At 43.8% G+C, this 17,149-nt stretch overlaps 1 protein-coding gene across 4 annotated transcripts in view; it reads right to left on the bottom strand.

Moving 5' to 3' along the window:
- Nucleotides 1-17,149, bottom strand: part of FSD2 (fibronectin type III and SPRY domain containing 2) — a 54,853-nt gene that overhangs the window by 14,698 nt on the left and 23,006 nt on the right. For all 4 annotated transcript variants that reach the window (XM_023194296.2, XM_023194293.1, XM_023194294.1 and 1 more), the window contains exons 2-7: nt 15,535-16,254; nt 14,966-15,061; nt 10,680-10,910; nt 8,815-8,837; nt 7,352-7,473; nt 333-488 (exon numbers count right to left, since the gene is read on the bottom strand). In XM_023194296.2, coding sequence (XP_023050064.1) covers nt 333-488; nt 7,352-7,473; nt 8,815-8,837; nt 10,680-10,910; nt 14,966-15,061; nt 15,535-16,107 — 1,201 coding nt within the window. In that variant the 5' untranslated portion in view covers nt 16,108-16,254. The remainder of the gene's footprint in view (nt 1-332; nt 489-7,351; nt 7,474-8,814; nt 8,838-10,679; nt 10,911-14,965; nt 15,062-15,534; nt 16,255-17,149) is intronic.

Here is a 17,149-nt window from a genome sequence, read left to right as displayed (position 1 = left end):
AGCTAGAATCCAGCTAACCCAACCTCCTTGACAAGGGGCGCCCCTGGTCCCTCCTGCACACAGTGCAGCCAGAGACTGGTCCCAGGGACAGCTCTGACCCAATGGCTGTAGATACGCTCCAGACCCCTTCACCTGGCCTTACCATCCTCCCCAGTCAGGCCCCATCATGCCTTGCTACCCTTTCTGCCTTGCTCACCTGCCTGCATCCAATCCTCTGCGCGTGTAGACCCATCCTGTCTCCACTATCCCAACTGCCAGGAAGACAGGGCCCAGGCCCCTGGGGGGCCTGAACCATTCCCATGAACATGAGCATGTTCCTGGCAGAGCCTCACCTGCTTGGTCCTTCCCAGGTGAGCTGTCCTGCACTGGCCGGTAGGACAGCTGATAGCTCTCCACGGTGTCATCCGAGTATAAGCTCCAGCACACTCGGACTGAGGAACCTGTGGCTGAGTTAGGAGCCTGCGGATTTATGACTGGAGCAGAAGGAGCTAGGAAAAGAAAAGAAAAAAAAAAAGAGGAACCTCTAATAGAGGTGTGGGGTGAGAGTGGCCCCTTTCCCATGACCATTGATCCCCCAATGAAGCCACAGCCTTTGGGAATGGAAGAGAAAGTCCAGAGTAGACAAGGATGGGGACACACAGCCTCTCAAACTTGAGTCTGCAAAATACAACCAGTATATTTATTCTTGCTTTGACAAGTGCAGATGAGCTTAGGGAGCAGGGGTCGGTGGCAGGGACTCAGACCAAGGCATAGACTGGGAGTCCTGCTCTAGGTTGTTGGTCCTCTGGCCCTTCTGTGGCACTTAAAGAGGCAGGACAACAAGGATCACAGCACTGCTGCCTCAGCAGAGAGAAAGAAGCCTTCAACAAGGAGGCTCTGCTTTCATTGATGGTGTGGGGAAAGGGGGCATCCAGGGACCATCTCCCACATTAGTGAGAGAACATTGGGGTGGCCCAGTTGTGCTTTTCAGAACCAACTTCTTTAGAGTCCATCTACTAAGCTAATTATTTTCTTCTCTGTAGGTGAGTACTTCTATCTTCCCCACCCCCATACAATCTCACCCACACAACCGAGAATAAGAACAAGTGGTGTTTTTCCTCCATAATTCTTTTTTCTCTCTTTGAGACAAAGTCTCGCTCTGTCACCCAGGCTGGAGTGCAGTGGTGTAATCTTGGCTCACTGCAGCCTCCACATCCCGATTCAAGCGATTCTTGTGCCTCAACCTCCTGAGTAGCTGGGACTGCAGGTGCACACCACCATGCCCAGCTAGTTTTTTGTATTTTTAGTAGAGACAGGTTTTCACCATGTTGGCCAGGCTGGTCTTGAACTCCTGACCTCAAGTGAACTCCTGCCTCTGCCTCCCAAAGTGCTGAGATTACAGGTGTGAGCCACTTGTACTCGGCCCTTTCTTCTATAATTCTTCTCCCATGGCAGCATCTCCATCCATCCCAGACTTTTAATATCCTTAGTTTCAAAAGTTGAAATTGATCAACCCATGTAAGAGCACAGCTGAACTTAAAGGAGTTTGAATTAGTTTTGGCTCATCCTTTGCTTTCTGGTCTGGAGCTGAAAGATCATAACGTGACAGAGGCGAGGAGGAAGACAAAGAACTTATATCCCCAATGACAAAGTTCAGGGTGCTCAACAGATGCCCTGCTAGACACTGTCAAATACAGCTTCACCTGGAGATGCAGTGTAAGAAAATGGATGTTCTGGGAGCTTTTAACCCCTCAGGAAGCACTAGATGCAATCAGGAAGGTGATGGTTTATGTGAGATCCGGACACAGGGAAGTGAAGAAAAATGTCTCTGCTTCTCAAGCACGGATTTGGACAATAGTGCCTTTCCTTCCCAATGACTAAGCTTGATTATTTGGGCAGCACCATTTCTAGATGGGGAAAAGAACCATCCAGTGGACATCATAGCTCCATGAAATCTCTCCTTGACCCAGTGATTCTAAGAATGGTCCCCAAGATCTATGATTAAAGATTTGCATTACAGTATGGTTTACAATGGTAAAAAAAAAAAAAAAAAAAGTTAGAAACACACCAGTATCTAACAATTGAGGATTAAATAAACAAATTAAAGTATGTAGCCACTAAAGTGATATTATAAAAGAATTTATCAGGGTGAGAAAATATCAATCAAAATTGTTTTGCTAAAAAAAGAGCATATTAGGCACAAGTATACATATGTAACAAACCTGCACATTATGCACATGTACCCTAGAACTTAAAGTATAATAATAAAAAAAAGAGCATATTACAAACAGCAGATTACAAAACAGAATGACCCAAGTTTTATAACAAAAATGCTGTGCAAGGAAAAACCTAAAATGGTATACACAACATTGTTCACAATCATGTTCAGTGTTGGTGAGAAAGGGAAAGCAAGCAGCTGAAAAAGGAGGAATTACAGACTATCCTTATAAATAAGTAATCATAATAATATTTTATTGTCTTTCATTTTTTTGAGATAGGTTCTCACTCTATCACCCAGGCTGGAGTGCAGTTGGGCAATCATAGCTCACTGCAGCCTTACTCTTGGGCTCAAGCAATCTTCCCACCTCAGTCTCCCAAGTAGCTGGGGCTATAGGTGTACGTTGCCACCCCAATCTAATTTTTAAGATTTTTTTTTTTTTGTAGAGATGGGGTCTTGCTACATTGCCTAGGCTGGCCTCAAACTCCTGGGCTCAAGCAATCTGCCCACCTCAGCCTCCCACAGTGCTGGAATTACAGGCGTGAGCCAGCATGCCTGGCCCACAATAATACTTTAAAGAGCTACTTGGCACCATGTAATATATTGTACATAAGTTACCTCATTTAATTCTTGACATATTCCTATGAGGTATTATGATGTCCATTTTTACAGATGAAGAAACCAAGACTCAGAGAGGTTAGGTGAGTTGTCCAGAGTCACACTGCTAGGAAGTGGCAGAGTTGGGATTCTCACGAGTTCTATAGAATTCCAAAGCCCATCTCTTAGCCACGATGCTAATCACAGATACCCAGGAGGAACCTCAGAGAGGTCAGCCTCTGTTCTCACTTATGAGCCATAAAGACAAAAATAGGAAGTTTGAGGGAAAAAATACTTTTTTAGATGGAGTCTCGCTCTGTCACCAGTTTGGAGTGCAGTAGCGTGATCTCGGCTCACTGCAATCTCTGCCTCCTGGGTTCAAGCCATTCTCCTGCCTCAGCCTCCCAAGTAGCTGGGATTACAGGTGCATGCCACCACAGCCAGCTAATTTTTGTATTTTTGGTAGAGATGGGGTTTCACCATGTTGGCCAGGATGGTCTCAATCTCCTGACCTCATGATCCATTCACCTTGGCCACCCAAAGTGCTGGGATTACAAGCGTGAGCCACCACGCCTGGCCTTCTTTCTAAATCTTTATGATTTTTTTCAGACATCGACATTTCCTACTCAAAGTTCAGGGGTTCTGCAGGGTTTTCTACAAGAAAATCATATAATCTGGCTGGCCATGGTGGCGAACACCTGTAATCCCAGCACTTTGGGAGGTCGAGGCAGGTGGATCACAAGGTCAGGAGTTTGAGACCAGCCTGGCCAACATGGTGAAACCCCGTGTCTACTAAAAATATAAAAAATTAGCCAGGCGTGGTGGCTGGTGCCTGTAATCCCAGCTACTCAGGAGGCTGAGGCAGGAGAATCGCTTGAACCCGGGAGGCTGAGGTTGCAGTGAGCTGAAATCGCACCATTGCACTCCAACCCAGGCAACAGTGTGAGACTCTGTCTCAAAATATATATATATATGTGTGTGTGTGTGTGTGTGTATATATATGTGTATATATATAGTGTATATATATGTATATATATTACATATATATAATTTACAAACAGAGGCAATTTCTCTTTTTCCTTTTCAATTTGGATGCCTTTCTGTCTTTCTCTTGCTTAATTGCTCTGGCAAGGTCTTCTAGCACTATGTTGAATTGGAGTGTTGAGAGTGGGCATCTTTGTCTTGTTGCTGATCTTAGAGGAAAATATTTCAACTTTTCACCATTGAGTATTATGTTAGCTGTGGGATGTCATATATGACATTTCTTATAATGTTTGCTCTAATCTTTATTATTTCCTTTCTTCTGCAAAATTTGGGCTTAGCTTGTTCTTTTTCTAGTTCCTAGACGTGTAAAGTTAGGTTGTTTATTTGAGATCTTTCTTAATGTAGGTGCTTATTGCTATAAATTTCCTTTGTAGTATTTCTTTTGCTGCGTCACATAAGTTTTGGTATGTTGTGTTTCATTTTCATTTATCTCAAGATTTTTAAAATTCCCTTTTGATTTCTTCTTTGGCCCATTGATTGCTCAGGAATGTGTTGTGTAATTTCCACATATCTGTGAATTTTCCAATTTTTTCTTGTTATTGATTTCTAGTTTCATACCATGTGGTCATAAAAGATACTTAAGGCCAGGCAGAGTGACTCAGGCCTGTAATCCCAGCACATTGGGAGGCTGAGGTTGGAGGATTACTTGACACCAGGAGTTCAAGAACAGCCTGGGCAACATAGTGAGAACTCATCTCTACAAAAAAATTGAACACATTGGCTGGGTATGGTGGCATGGACCTATAGTCCTAGCTACTTGGGAGGCTGAGGTGGGAGGATTTCTTGAGCCCAGGAGTTGGAGTTTGCAGTTAGCCACAATCACACCACTGTACCCCAGGCTGGGCAACAGAGCAAAACTCTATCTGAAAATAGTAATGATAATAACAATAAAAGATACTTGATACGATTTCATTCTTCTTACATTTGTTAAGGCTTGTTTTGTGGCCTAACATGTGATCTAGCCTGGAGCAGAGTGAGACTCTGTCTAAAAAAAAAAAAGACTTGTATACTGAAAACTATAAAACACTGATGAAAGAAATTGAAGCAGACACACAAAAAAGGGAAAGGTATCCTGCATTCATAGATTGGAAGAATTAAGATTGTTAAAATGTCCATATTATGCCAAATGATCTACAGATTCAAGGCAATCCTTATCAAAATCCCAACAGCAGTTTTTTTGTTTCTGTTTCTGTTTTTTTTTTTGAGACGGAGTCTCGCTCTTGCCCAGGGTGGAGTGCAGTGGCGCGATCTCAGCTCACTGCAAGCTCCACCTCCCAGGTTCTCCTGCCTCAGCCTCCTGAGTAGCTTGGACTACAGGCACCCGCCACCACGCCTGGCTAATTTTTTTGTATTTTTAGGAGAGTCAGGGTTTCACCGTGTTAGCTGGGATGGTCTTGATCTCCTGATGTCATGATCTGCCCACCTCGGCCTCCCAAAGTGCTGGGATTATAGGCATGAGCCACCACACCCGGCCCCAACAGCAGTTTTTACAGAAATAAAAAAAAAGTCCCCAAATTCATATGGAACCACAAAAGAACCCAAGTAGCTAAAGCCATCTTGGTAAAGACAAAGCTAGAGGCATCACAAATTCTGATTTCAAAATATATTACAAAGCTACAGTAATTGAGACAGTATGGTACAGGCATAAGGACAGACACATAGACCAATGAAACAGAATCGAGAGCCCAGTAATAAACCCATCCAAATGATCTTTGCTAAGGGTGACAAGAGCACACAATGGGGAAAGGATAGTGTCTTCAACAAATGGCATTTGGAAAACTATATCCACATGCAAAAGAATGAAATTTGATTCCTATCTTACACCAGAACAAAAGTAAACTCAAAATAGATTATTAAAGACTTAAATGTAAAACCCTGAAACTGTAAAACTCCTTAAAGAAAATACAGGTGAATAGCTTCTTGACATTGGTCTTGGCAATGATTTCTTGGATTTGACACCAAAAGCACAAGCAACAAAACAAAAAATAGGTAAATGGCACTACATCATACTAAAATAGCTTTTGCATAGCAAAATAAACCATTAATAGAGTGAAGAAACAACCTACAGAATAGAAGAAAATATTTCCAAATTATTTATCTGATAAGAGACTAGTATACAAAAAAAATAAGAATCTTCTACAATTAAATAGCAAAAAAACAAACCAATTAAAAAATGGGCAAAGGACTTAAATAGATATTTCCCCAAAGAAGACATATAAATAGCCACCTTGTATATGAAAGAGTACTCAATATCTCTAGTCATCAGGGAAATGCATATCAAAACCACAACAAGATATCATCTCATACCTGTTAGGATGATATTGTCAAAAAGTAAAAGGAGGCTGAGCATGGTGGCTCAGGCCTGTAATCCCAGCACTTTGGGAAGCTAAGGTGGTCGGATCATTTGAGGTCAGGAGTTCAAGACCAGCCTGGCCAACATGGTGAAACCCCATCTCTACTAAAAATACAAAAAATTAGCGGGGCATGATGGCAGGTGCCTATAATCCCAGCTACTCGGGAGGCTGAGGCTGGAGAATCACCTGAACCCGGGAGGCAGAGGTTTTAGTGAGCCAAGATCATGCCACTGTACTGCAGCTTGGGCAACAGAGCAAGACTCTGTCTCAATTAAAAAAAAAAAAGTGAAAGGTAACAAATGGTGAGACCGTGGAGAACTGGAACCCTTATATACTGTTGGTGTGAATATAAAATCATGCAGCCACAATGGAAAACAGTATGGTGGTTCCACAAAAAATTAAAAATAATTTGGTTGTGGTGGTGTGTACCTGTAGTCCTAACTACTCAGGAGGCTGAGGTGGGAAGATCATGTGAGCCCAGGAATTTGAGGCCAGTCTGGGCAACATAGCAATACCCTGTCTCTGAAAATATTTATATATATCAGAACTACTATATGATCTAGTAATACCACTTCTGGGTATGTATTCACCAGAACTGAAATAAAGATCTCAAAGATACCTGTGTTCCATGTTCATTGCAGCATTCGTTATTCACAATTACCAAGACATGGAAGCAACCTCAATGTCCATCAATAGATGGATAGATTTTAAAAAGTGTGTGTGTGTATACATATGGAATATTATTCAGGCTTAACAAAGAAGGAAGTTTTGCCATTTGTGACAACATGGATGAACCCTGAGGACATTATGTTAAGTGACATCAGCCAGTCACAGAAGGACAGATACTCCATGATTCCACTTACATGCGGTATATAAAACAGTCAAACTCTTAGAAGCAGAGAACGGAATCGTGGCTGCCAGGGGCTTGGGGGAAGGGGAAATGGGGAATTGTTGCTCAATGGATATAAAGGTTAGTTATGCAAGATGAGTAAGTTCTAGAGGTGTGCTGTACAACACAGTACCTGTACTTAACAATATTGTATTGTACACTTTAAAATTTGTTAAGAGGATAGATCTCATGTTAAGTGTTCTCATCACAAGAAAGAAAAAAGCTCTGGGTAGTCTGAGCTTGCCATGAAGTACACACACAGGTGAGCACCTGGAATGGTGTTAATGGAGCCCATCAGCTGCTCCACATCAGAGAAATCCAAGGTCTGGTCTTCAAACTCAGGCTGTGCAGAGATTTCCACGTCTGTTTTTGCTTTCAGGAATTTCCCGAGTCTGTTGGTATAAAAAGACACACTGACTAGAATGGAGGGGCATTCTCCTTAGTGTATATCTATAGTGCTGAGTCACTGTCATAAATGAAGAGGGGCTCTTTGCTGAACTTTCATTTAGTTACAAACAGCTGCTGGCTGCCATCTACCATTTTTTTTGGAGATTGACCTGGGGTCATCACTGGGGATGGGTGGGATTGGTTTGTGCCTTTGAAGGAGAGGAGAAAGAGTAAGGCCATGTCAGAGGGTTGGTAGGGGCGATCTGCCAACAAGATCCAGAACCACACCCTCTGGAAGATCTCTTAGGTGCTAACCTGGGAGTTCCCACTCTCAAGTCACTCCAGGCCCAAGATGTACCGAGGGTCCAGACTCCCCGGGCTTCTCCACATGGTCAGGTGCCCTCAAGTTGCTGCTCATGGGACTCTGGGTCTCCTTGTATCTGCTTCCTGGCAGTCACAAGGTTTGTAAATGGCACAGGCAGAATGTGAAACCAGGGCCAGGCACGGTGGCTCACACCTGTAATCCCAGCACTTTGGGAGGCCAAGGCAGGCAGAGCACCTGAGGTCAGAAGTTCGAGACCAGCCTGGTCAACATGGTGAAACTCCATCTCTACTAAAAATACAAAAAAATTAGCCAGGATGGTGGGGACACCTGTAATCCCAGCTAGTTGGGAGGCTGAGGCAGGAGAATCACTTGCACCCGGGAGGCAGAGGTTGCAGTGAGCTGAGACCACGCCATTGTACTCCAGCCTTGGCAACAAGAACAAAACTCTGTCTCAAGAAAAAAAAAAAAAAATTGAAACCAGTTCCATCTTTGCAAAAATCACTGCACTTAACCCTTACATTATGAAACTTCTGTGTTCATGTTGCTTTATGGACATTTATTTTATTTGATTCTCACAAAGCTATCCTCATTTATAGATAAGGTGGCTCCTGGACTGATTGGATTTGCCCGAGGTCATAAAGGTAGCAGGATTTGAACTCCTATCTGTCTGACTCTAAAATGTGCATGCTTTCTGCAACTGGATAGTCTGGGTCCAGGCATAGCAGGGGGATGTTGGGGGTACTCCACAGATCTCAGTTCTTCCTGGTGAAATGAGGGGCTTGTGGAGGAGAGCTGCCCACAGGCTTGTTGACTGAGCCTCACCATACACGCTCCCTGCTAGTCCTGAGATCCTGAGATTCAATACTAGATACTCCTAGCGACCACACACCAACAGTCCAAAGCCAGGATTGACACAAAAACTGAAACTGGAACCATATAACCAAATGGAACTGAGTCTATTTGGATATCTAAAATTGAAAAAAGTAGAAAAAAGAAATACATATTAGAACAAATGTATTACCTGTCAGCCATAGCCATTGCATCCTAAAAAGGAAAAGGAGAAAATATTAAGTTGATTTTGGAAATACATTTCTTTTTTCTTTTTCTTTTTCTTTTTTAAATGGAGTCTTGCTCTGTCGCCTAGGCTGGAGTGCAATGGCGCAATCTCGGCTCACTGCATCCTCCACCTCCCAGATTCAAGGGATTCTCCTGCCTCAGCCTCTCAAGTAGCTGAGATTACAGGCACGCGCCACCACACTCAGCTAATTTTTGTATTTTAGTAGAGACAGGGTTTTGCCATATTGGCCAGGCTGGTCTCGAACTCCTGACCTTGTGATTTGCCCAACTCGGCCTCCCAAAGTGCTAGGATTATAGGCGTCAGCCACCACACCTGGACGGAAATAAGTTTCTTTTACCAACATATTGTTATAAATATGTAGATAGATATAACTATATATTTAATAATACATATTGTTACATCTTACATATATAGGATAGTTATATAACAATTGATATAATTATACATAACATATAATAACATAAACATAGATGAAAACTTGGAAATTAGGAAAATGTTAAAAAGCCCAGCTGTATCCCATACCCTAACAAAACCACCCTTATTTCTGTGCATTTTCTTCCATACCACAGTACTGCTTTTCCGCATTAACATTGTCATGTGCCTGTGGTCCCAGCTCCTTGGGAGGCTGAGGCAGGAGGATCATCTGAGCCCAGGAGTTCAAGGTTGCATTGAGCTATGATCGCACCACTGTCCTCCAGCCCAAGCAGCAGAGCAAGACCCTGTCTCAAAAGAAAAACCAACAACAAACAATCCACACTATGTAAGCACTTTCCATGTTATAAATGGTCTTTTGGGCCAGGCCATCAACTTGAACACTTGTATAACAGTTAATTGTGAACAGTTAATGAATGGAAATGCCATCATTTACTTAATGGTTCTTCTATTGTTGAATGTTTTGTTGTTTCCAATTTTTCACCATCATACATAACAGTGAGAAACCCACCTTCATGTTTATCACTTTCTCCACGTTCTGCATATGGTGGGCCCAATGAGCATTGATGTTTCTTGCAGTGCCTGCCAAATTGCTCTCCAGCTTCATTCACTGGTCCCTCACCCCTAGCACAGCGGGAAGGAGGCATGGTTGGGCTTTGAGGAGCAACTGTATGCTTGGACAATGTGGGGGCCATACTTAGCAACCAGGAAGCACTGGAGGCGGAAGGCCCCTCCCCCACACTCTGAACACCAAATCTTCCTCCTACTCCTGTGGCACCTTGTGAAGACAGGGGACCCCGGCTCTGACTGAAATTGAAATTCCCACAGCCCAGCCATGTAGAGGGTTGGGTAAGATTTAATTTGACTTCAAGAAAATTAGGAAATGGATTTTTTTTTTGCATGTCTGAGTTTGTGAAGTAAGATTTTTAATTGCTACACTTGTAACTGGGAAATTTAAGGTGCCTTTGAGCCTTGACAACTTTCTCCCCAGAGCTCCAAGAGGCCATCTGAGGTGGCCAGAAAACTCTTAGAGCACGGTTTTTGCTCAGCTCAGCTCCAGGATGAGGGGACAAGTATCTGGGTGACTAGAAAAGAGGAACAAAGACTGGTGCTGCCTCCGCACTGGGGGAGGGAGAGAGTCCGCTGCTGTGAGTCTGCCTGGCCACTCATGTGGAAGCCATGCAGAGAGACTGGGCCACAGCCTCCCCATCATGATCATCCAATGTAATCAAATGGATGCTGGCCATAAAAGTCGATTCCAATGCCTCCAGAAGGAAAGAGGACAACCTAGCTTACCTTAGCCATAACTGTCGTTTCCATTTATCATTCCATCTCTTTCCTTTATGTTCATTATTTCATTTCGTTTCATTACTGACCTTTATGAAATCCACCTTCTCCTCGTGACACATCTCTTCTATTGTTTCCATCAGTTCTTTGCAGGTATCTAGGTTTTCTCCACAGCTGACCAGTTGTCCATATAAGGCTTCCAGCTTCTCTTTCTTTTTCTCCCCTAGAGCTTGTATTTTTTCCTCATATTTTTGAGCAAGTGTTTCCAAGATCTCATTGTAATGTGACTCAAAGTTTTGTTCTTGTTTTCCAAAATTCTCCTGCAAGACAGTTGACCTCAGTCATCATTTCAGCGCATGTAGTGTGTTGATTAATTTTTTTTTTTTTTTTTTTTTTTTGAGACAGAGTTGCGCAGTGTTGCCCAGGCTGGAGTGCAGTAGTGCGATCTTGGCTAATTGCAACCTCCGCCCCCCAGGTTAAAGTGATTCTCCTGCCTCAGGCTCCTGAGTAGGTGGGATTACAGGTGTGCATCACCACACCTGGCTAATTTGTGTATTTTTAGTAGAGATGGGGTTTCACCATATTGGCCAGGTTGGTCTTGAACTCCTGACCTCAAGTGATCTGCCTGCCTCAGCCTCCCAAAGTGTTGGGATTACAGGAGTGAGCCACCACACCCAGCCTGATTAGAGTCATTAGAGCAATGAAAATGTGTGCCTATCGGAACTATTTTAGTTCCTCTACTTTGTCCTCTCATCTCTTGTCAGGATGTTGGAATGGAAGCTGAAGGTGCTAGAACACAGTTGTCTCCAGCCTAGACCCCAGGAATAATCTTTTTTTTTTTTCTTTTTTTTGAGACGGAGTCTTGCTCTGTCGCCCAGGCTGGAGTGCAGTGGCGGGATCTCAGCTCACTGCAAGCTCCGCCTCCCGGGTTTACGCCATTCTCCTGCCTCAGCCTCCCGAGTTGCTGGGACTACAGGTGCCCGCCACCTCACCCGGCTAGTTTTTTTGTATTTTTAGTAGATACGGGGTTTCACCGTGTTAGCTGGGATGGTCTCGAACTCCTGACCTCATGATCCGCCCGTCTCGGCCTCCCAAAGTGCTGGGATTACAGGCTTGAGCCACTGCGCCTGACCGACCCCAGGAATAATCTAAGCAAAAGCACTGCTTTCTTTCCTGGCAGCATTTTGCAATCCACTTCCAGTTTCAACTACCTTATATCACCATGACAAGTGACCAGGGAGATTATCAGTGATGATTCAGCCTGATATTGGACCTTAATGTGGGAATATTTTCCCTGAGAGATTCCCATCTACCATTCCCTCCTGAGCTCTTAACATCTCATGAGGCTCCTCTTCAATCCCTTGTGCTTGGATCATACAAACACCAAGATTAAATCAACGAGGATCATATCGACTAGGGGAGAGACGAAGGCAAAGGGGGAACAAGGGTTGTGACCCGGCAGCACTGCTTACAGATGAGAAGTTGCAGGAGGGCAAAGGGAGGGTTCTGACAATATGAATCCAGGAGCACAGTAGATGAGAAATATTAATATTAATAGAGTATATATTGCTTATATTGTCCCCAGAGTTCTGCAAGCTCTAATGGATGTCATCTTTATCAGGTGATGGGGACATTTCCAAGGAAGAGGATCTTATTAATCATTCAGGGAGTAATTACTGAACACCTGCTATGTGCATAGGACTTGCTCAGAATGGTGCAAGAGAGAGAAAGGCAACCGATGAACTTCCCAGTGTTGAGTATGAAAGGATGGCCATGGGGTCCTCACTGAGGATGAAGGGACTTTGATCTGAGAGTAAGCTGGCAGAGCAGCATGTAAGAAGTTTGTTTGTTTGTTTGTTTGTTTGATGGAGCCTTGTTTTGTTGCCCAGGTTGGAGTGCAGTGGAGCGATCTCAGCTCACTGCAACCTCTGCCTCCTTGGTTCAAGTGATTCTCCTGTCTCAGCCTCCCAAGTAGCTGGGATTGCAGGCACCCACCCCCATGCTCAACTAATTTTTTTTTTTTGTATCTTTAGTAGAGATGGGGTTTCACCATCTTGGCTAGGCTGGTCTCGAACTCCTGACCTCAAGTGATCCGCCCACCGTGGCCTCCCAAAATGCTGAAATTACAGGTGTGCCCAGCCAATGTAAGAAGTTTTGTCCTGGATGTTGTGCACTTACCCCCTCCTACTACCACCCTATGCTTGGCAGTGGAAGGGTTTGCCCCTTCTCTGTGTCTTCCATGGAGGATTAGTGCAATAGCTCTCCTCCCTTGTAAGATTGGGGGTGGAAAAGGTCTAGCTTCATGGGAAATGGGCCTGGGGCTTCATTGATTCATATGAGATCCTCCTGTTGGTACCATCCGAGGCTGCATTAATAGAAGTAGAGCATCCACGTGAAGAGAAGGGATAGGGCAAGTCCTGAGCTCCTCAGTCCTGGTTGACCTCATCTGGAAGGTTGGGTTGAGCTCTGGCATCACAGTGGTTTACCATGTATCTACTAGGTCACACACAGGGGACTGTGGCATGTTTGGTGACAGGCATTGAAACTTATTAATCTTATGAGAAATAGATAACAGCTGAGGAAAAGAATATTTATCAAAAATGGAATGGGTATCCTGCAATGCCTTGTCAAGGCTGAACCATGAAAAAGGAACTAGTCTTATTCTGTGTTTCTAGGGGCCAATATGACTAGTGGGCAGAAGTTACAGAGCCACACCTTCTATCTCAGTCATCTTGACATCTGGATCAAGGTTCACATCCTCACTCATGTCAAGATTAGGAGGGAGAGGGGCTGTCAAAGGATGGAAACTCCTTTTCAATCCTAGAATTCTAAGCTTTTACTGATCTCTCAGGAAAGTCTGGAAATTGCTAACTAGACAAAGGCAATACACAAATTTATTTATTTATTTATTTATTTATTTATTTATTTATTTATTTGAGATGGAGTCTCGCTCTGTTGCCCAGGCTGGAGTGCAGTGGTGTGATCTAGGCTCACTGCAACTTCCACCTCCCAGGTTCCAGCAATTCTCCTGCCTCAGCCTCCCAAGTAGCTGGGACTACAGGCACATGCCACCACACCCAGCTAATTTTTTATTAGTAGTAGAGATGGGGTTTCACCATGTTGGCCAGACTGGTCGAACTCCTAACCTCAGGTGATCTGCCCACCTTGACCTCCTAAAGCGCTGGGATTACAGGCATGAGCCACTGCGTCCAGCCATAAATTTATTTTTTAAATGCATGCAGAGCTAAAAATATTCATTTGTTTGAGTAGCAATCGTTGGCAGAAGTGGGTATTTTGCTTCTTAGAACAATAAAAAAGGCCGGGCGCGGTGGCTCAAGCCTGTAATCCCAGCACTTTGGGAGGCCAAGACGGGCGGATCACAAGGTCAGGAGATCGAGACCATCCTGGCTAACATGGTGAAACCCCGTCTCCATTAAAAAATACAAAAAATTAGCTAGGCGAGGTGGCGGGCGCCTGTGGTCCCAGCTACTTGGGAGGCAGAGCTTGCAGTGAGCTGAGATCCAGCCACTGCACTCCAGTCCGGGCGACAGCGCGAGACTCCGTCTCAAAACAAACAAACAAACAAAAATAAAAAAGTGTTTCACAGTCTACACCTGACTTTATATAGTCAACATTATAGGTACCCCCAAAAGCCTAAAATTAACAACTCCCAAAACCAAGGAAGCAACATGGAACTCCACTGTTTCTGGTTTCTCAGCCAATGCACCAGACAGCAACCCAGGGATTCTCAGTAAGACCTTCTACCCCAAAAAAGAGGTCCAAAACAAATAAAAAGAAAAACAACCCAAAACACAAGGGCAAAAATAAAGATGTCCCCTCTTCACCACCTGGGCTCAAATGAGGGACTTCACTGGATGATGCCACCGTGAAGTCATCTTTGTTAGAATAAGGGTCTATCAAGTAGAATAATGAAAACAGTATACACTAAAAAAAGGATTCAAATAAGGGTCTAAATCACATACAATTGGTGATTTGGGTAAAGGGGAAATGAAGCGAGTGAAGGAGAGGGATTGTGATGGGGAAATTTCTACCTTATTTACTAATGCAACAAACATGTATAAAATGCCTGCTCTGAAATATACCATGTAGTAGGACTAGGGATATTGAGAAGGACGACCCAGCTTTCACACCAAGAGCTTATAGTTCAGTAGGGAATGCTGACAGGTAATCGGTTCCATGACATTCATGCCTGGGTGCTATGGGAGGTCAGGGAAAGAAGGGAGGGGAGAGGGGCAGTGGTGACCCCTCACAGTCTAAGAAAACAGATTATCTAGCTCATACCAGAAACAGCTGCTTGACCTAGCCATTGATGGAAGCAATGTTAGTCTGATGAGGTCTTCAAGTATGGTCTTACCTCCACAGTGATGAAAACCTCCTCCAAGTGATTTGCAAAGTTTTCCATCTCGATTATCTGCTTTTCCAATTTGTACATGTTTTTGTGAATTTCATCCTATCCAACAGAGGATCACAAAGAAGGTATTAATGTTGTATCTTCTCTCGCTCTTGTAGAAGGCATTTTATTTTATTTTATTTTATTTATTTTTTTTTTTGAGATGGAGTCTCACTCTGTCGCCCAGGCTGGAGTGCAAGTGGCCGGATCTCAGCTCACTGAAAGCTCCGCCTCCTGGGTTTATGCCATTCTCCTGCCTTAGCCTCCCAAGTACCTGGGACTACAGGTGCCCGCCACCTTGCCCGGCTAGTTTTTTGTATTTTTTAGTAGAGACGGGGTTTCACCATGTTAGCCAGGATGGTCTCGATCTACTGACCTCGTGATCCGCCCATCTTGGCATCCCAAAGTGCTGGGATTACAGGCTTGAGCCACCACGCCCGGCCCTAGAAGGCATTTTAGATACATTCCCTGCATATGTACTTGAGATACCAAAGCAATGTCAAGACAGAGAAGAACCAAGGAGACTTATTTACCTTGGCACTTTCCAGTGCTTCATTGAGTGGGATCACTTCATGCTCCTTATGTTCATCAAAAACCTTCTGAAAAGCTCTTATTGGAGTCTTACAAGTGACACAGAAGACATCAGCAGCTTCTTCTTCATCCTCTTCCTCGGGGATGACATAGCATTCATACTCCTCGCTGGCACGGCCGTGTGTGTACCTATAGGCTTCCCGCAAGTCCTGGCACTGGCCTGCCGAGCCCCACCCTCCGAAGCCCAGGTCCTCGGCCTCCGCTGTCTCTCCACTAAGTCTCCAGTCTCTCTGTTCCCTGGCTGGGTCTCTCCTCTTCATCACATAAGGAGGATATTCTGAAACCCCTGTTCTGGGCATGTTTTCGTCAGCAAACTCATCCCCTAATTCATGATCATCTTCAAGTCCATATAAGTGGACAAGTTCATCCACTCCCTCTTGAAGGTCTCTTTGAGCCTTACCATCCCCTGCTCCTCTTGACTCATTGGCCATTTCAGCTTGGACTACTTCTTTCCTCATCCTAGTATTCTCTTCTGGAAAGAGCTGCAGTCTGTCTTCAGAGTCATGTAGGTCCATGTGGTAAAAGTGGAAATCCTTGGGAGTAGACCTGTCCAGCCCCAATTCCTGCCCCGATTCCTCCTCTACTGTAACTCTGGAAGTCCTCAGAAGCACCTTTATGTAAGAAAGATCCTTCCTGGACACTTAATAGTGAATATCTGGGCCCTGGAACACAAAAGGAGGAGGAAAATCAGTTCTGGAGAAGGGCATTGCAGCAGATGATCATTAGATTGGGCTCTACTCATACAAAACTTTAAAAAATTATCTGTGTAGCTCAGTCGTGGTTTCACTTTGAACCATCTGTAAAAAAAATTTGTTTTCTATGGGAGAATGGGCTTTCTAAGGTTAAAAGAGACAAAAGAAATTACAAAACAAATGTCTAATAGGTATGTCCGACAAAATACTTCCCTTCTTATACATTAAAAAAAAACTTAAAAGGCAAAATAATGGGAAGCATGTCAGGCAATTATTATTATTATTATTATTATTAATTTATTTTTGAGATGGAGTCTCACTCCATCGCACAGGCTGGAGTGCAGTGGCGTGATCTCAGCTGACTGTAGCCTCTGCCTCCAGGGTGCAAGCAATTCTTGTGCCTCAACCTCCCAAGTAGCTAGGATTACAGGTATGTGCCACCACACCCAGCTAACTTTTGTATTTTTGGTAGAGATGGGTTTTCACCATGTTGGAACTCCTGACCTCAGGTTATCCACCCACCTCAGCCTCCCGAAGTCCTGAGATTACAGGCATGAACCACTGCACCCAGTCTATTATTTTGAAATTGTATTAATTAATTGAAAAAGTGGCATCTTAATAGATGAATGTGCACAGACAATTCACAAAACAATTACTTTTGTATATGATAGCACCTGCACAAAAACATTTGAAAAAAAAAACTGTACTTAAAAGTAACAGAACGTGGCTCATGCCTGTAATCCCAGTACTTTGGGAGGCTGAGGCGAATGGATTGCTTGAGCTCAAGAGTTCAAGATCATCCTGGACAATATGGCAAGACCCTGTCTCTACCAAAAATACAAAAAAAAAAAAAAAAAAAAAAAAA

The sequence above is a fragment of the Piliocolobus tephrosceles genome, chromosome 6 (genome assembly GCF_002776525.5).
Source record: "Piliocolobus tephrosceles isolate RC106 chromosome 6, ASM277652v3, whole genome shotgun sequence".
In the NCBI taxonomy this organism is placed as follows: Eukaryota; Metazoa; Chordata; class Mammalia; order Primates; family Cercopithecidae; genus Piliocolobus; species Piliocolobus tephrosceles.
This window is presented reverse-complemented; position numbering and strand designations above follow the sequence as displayed.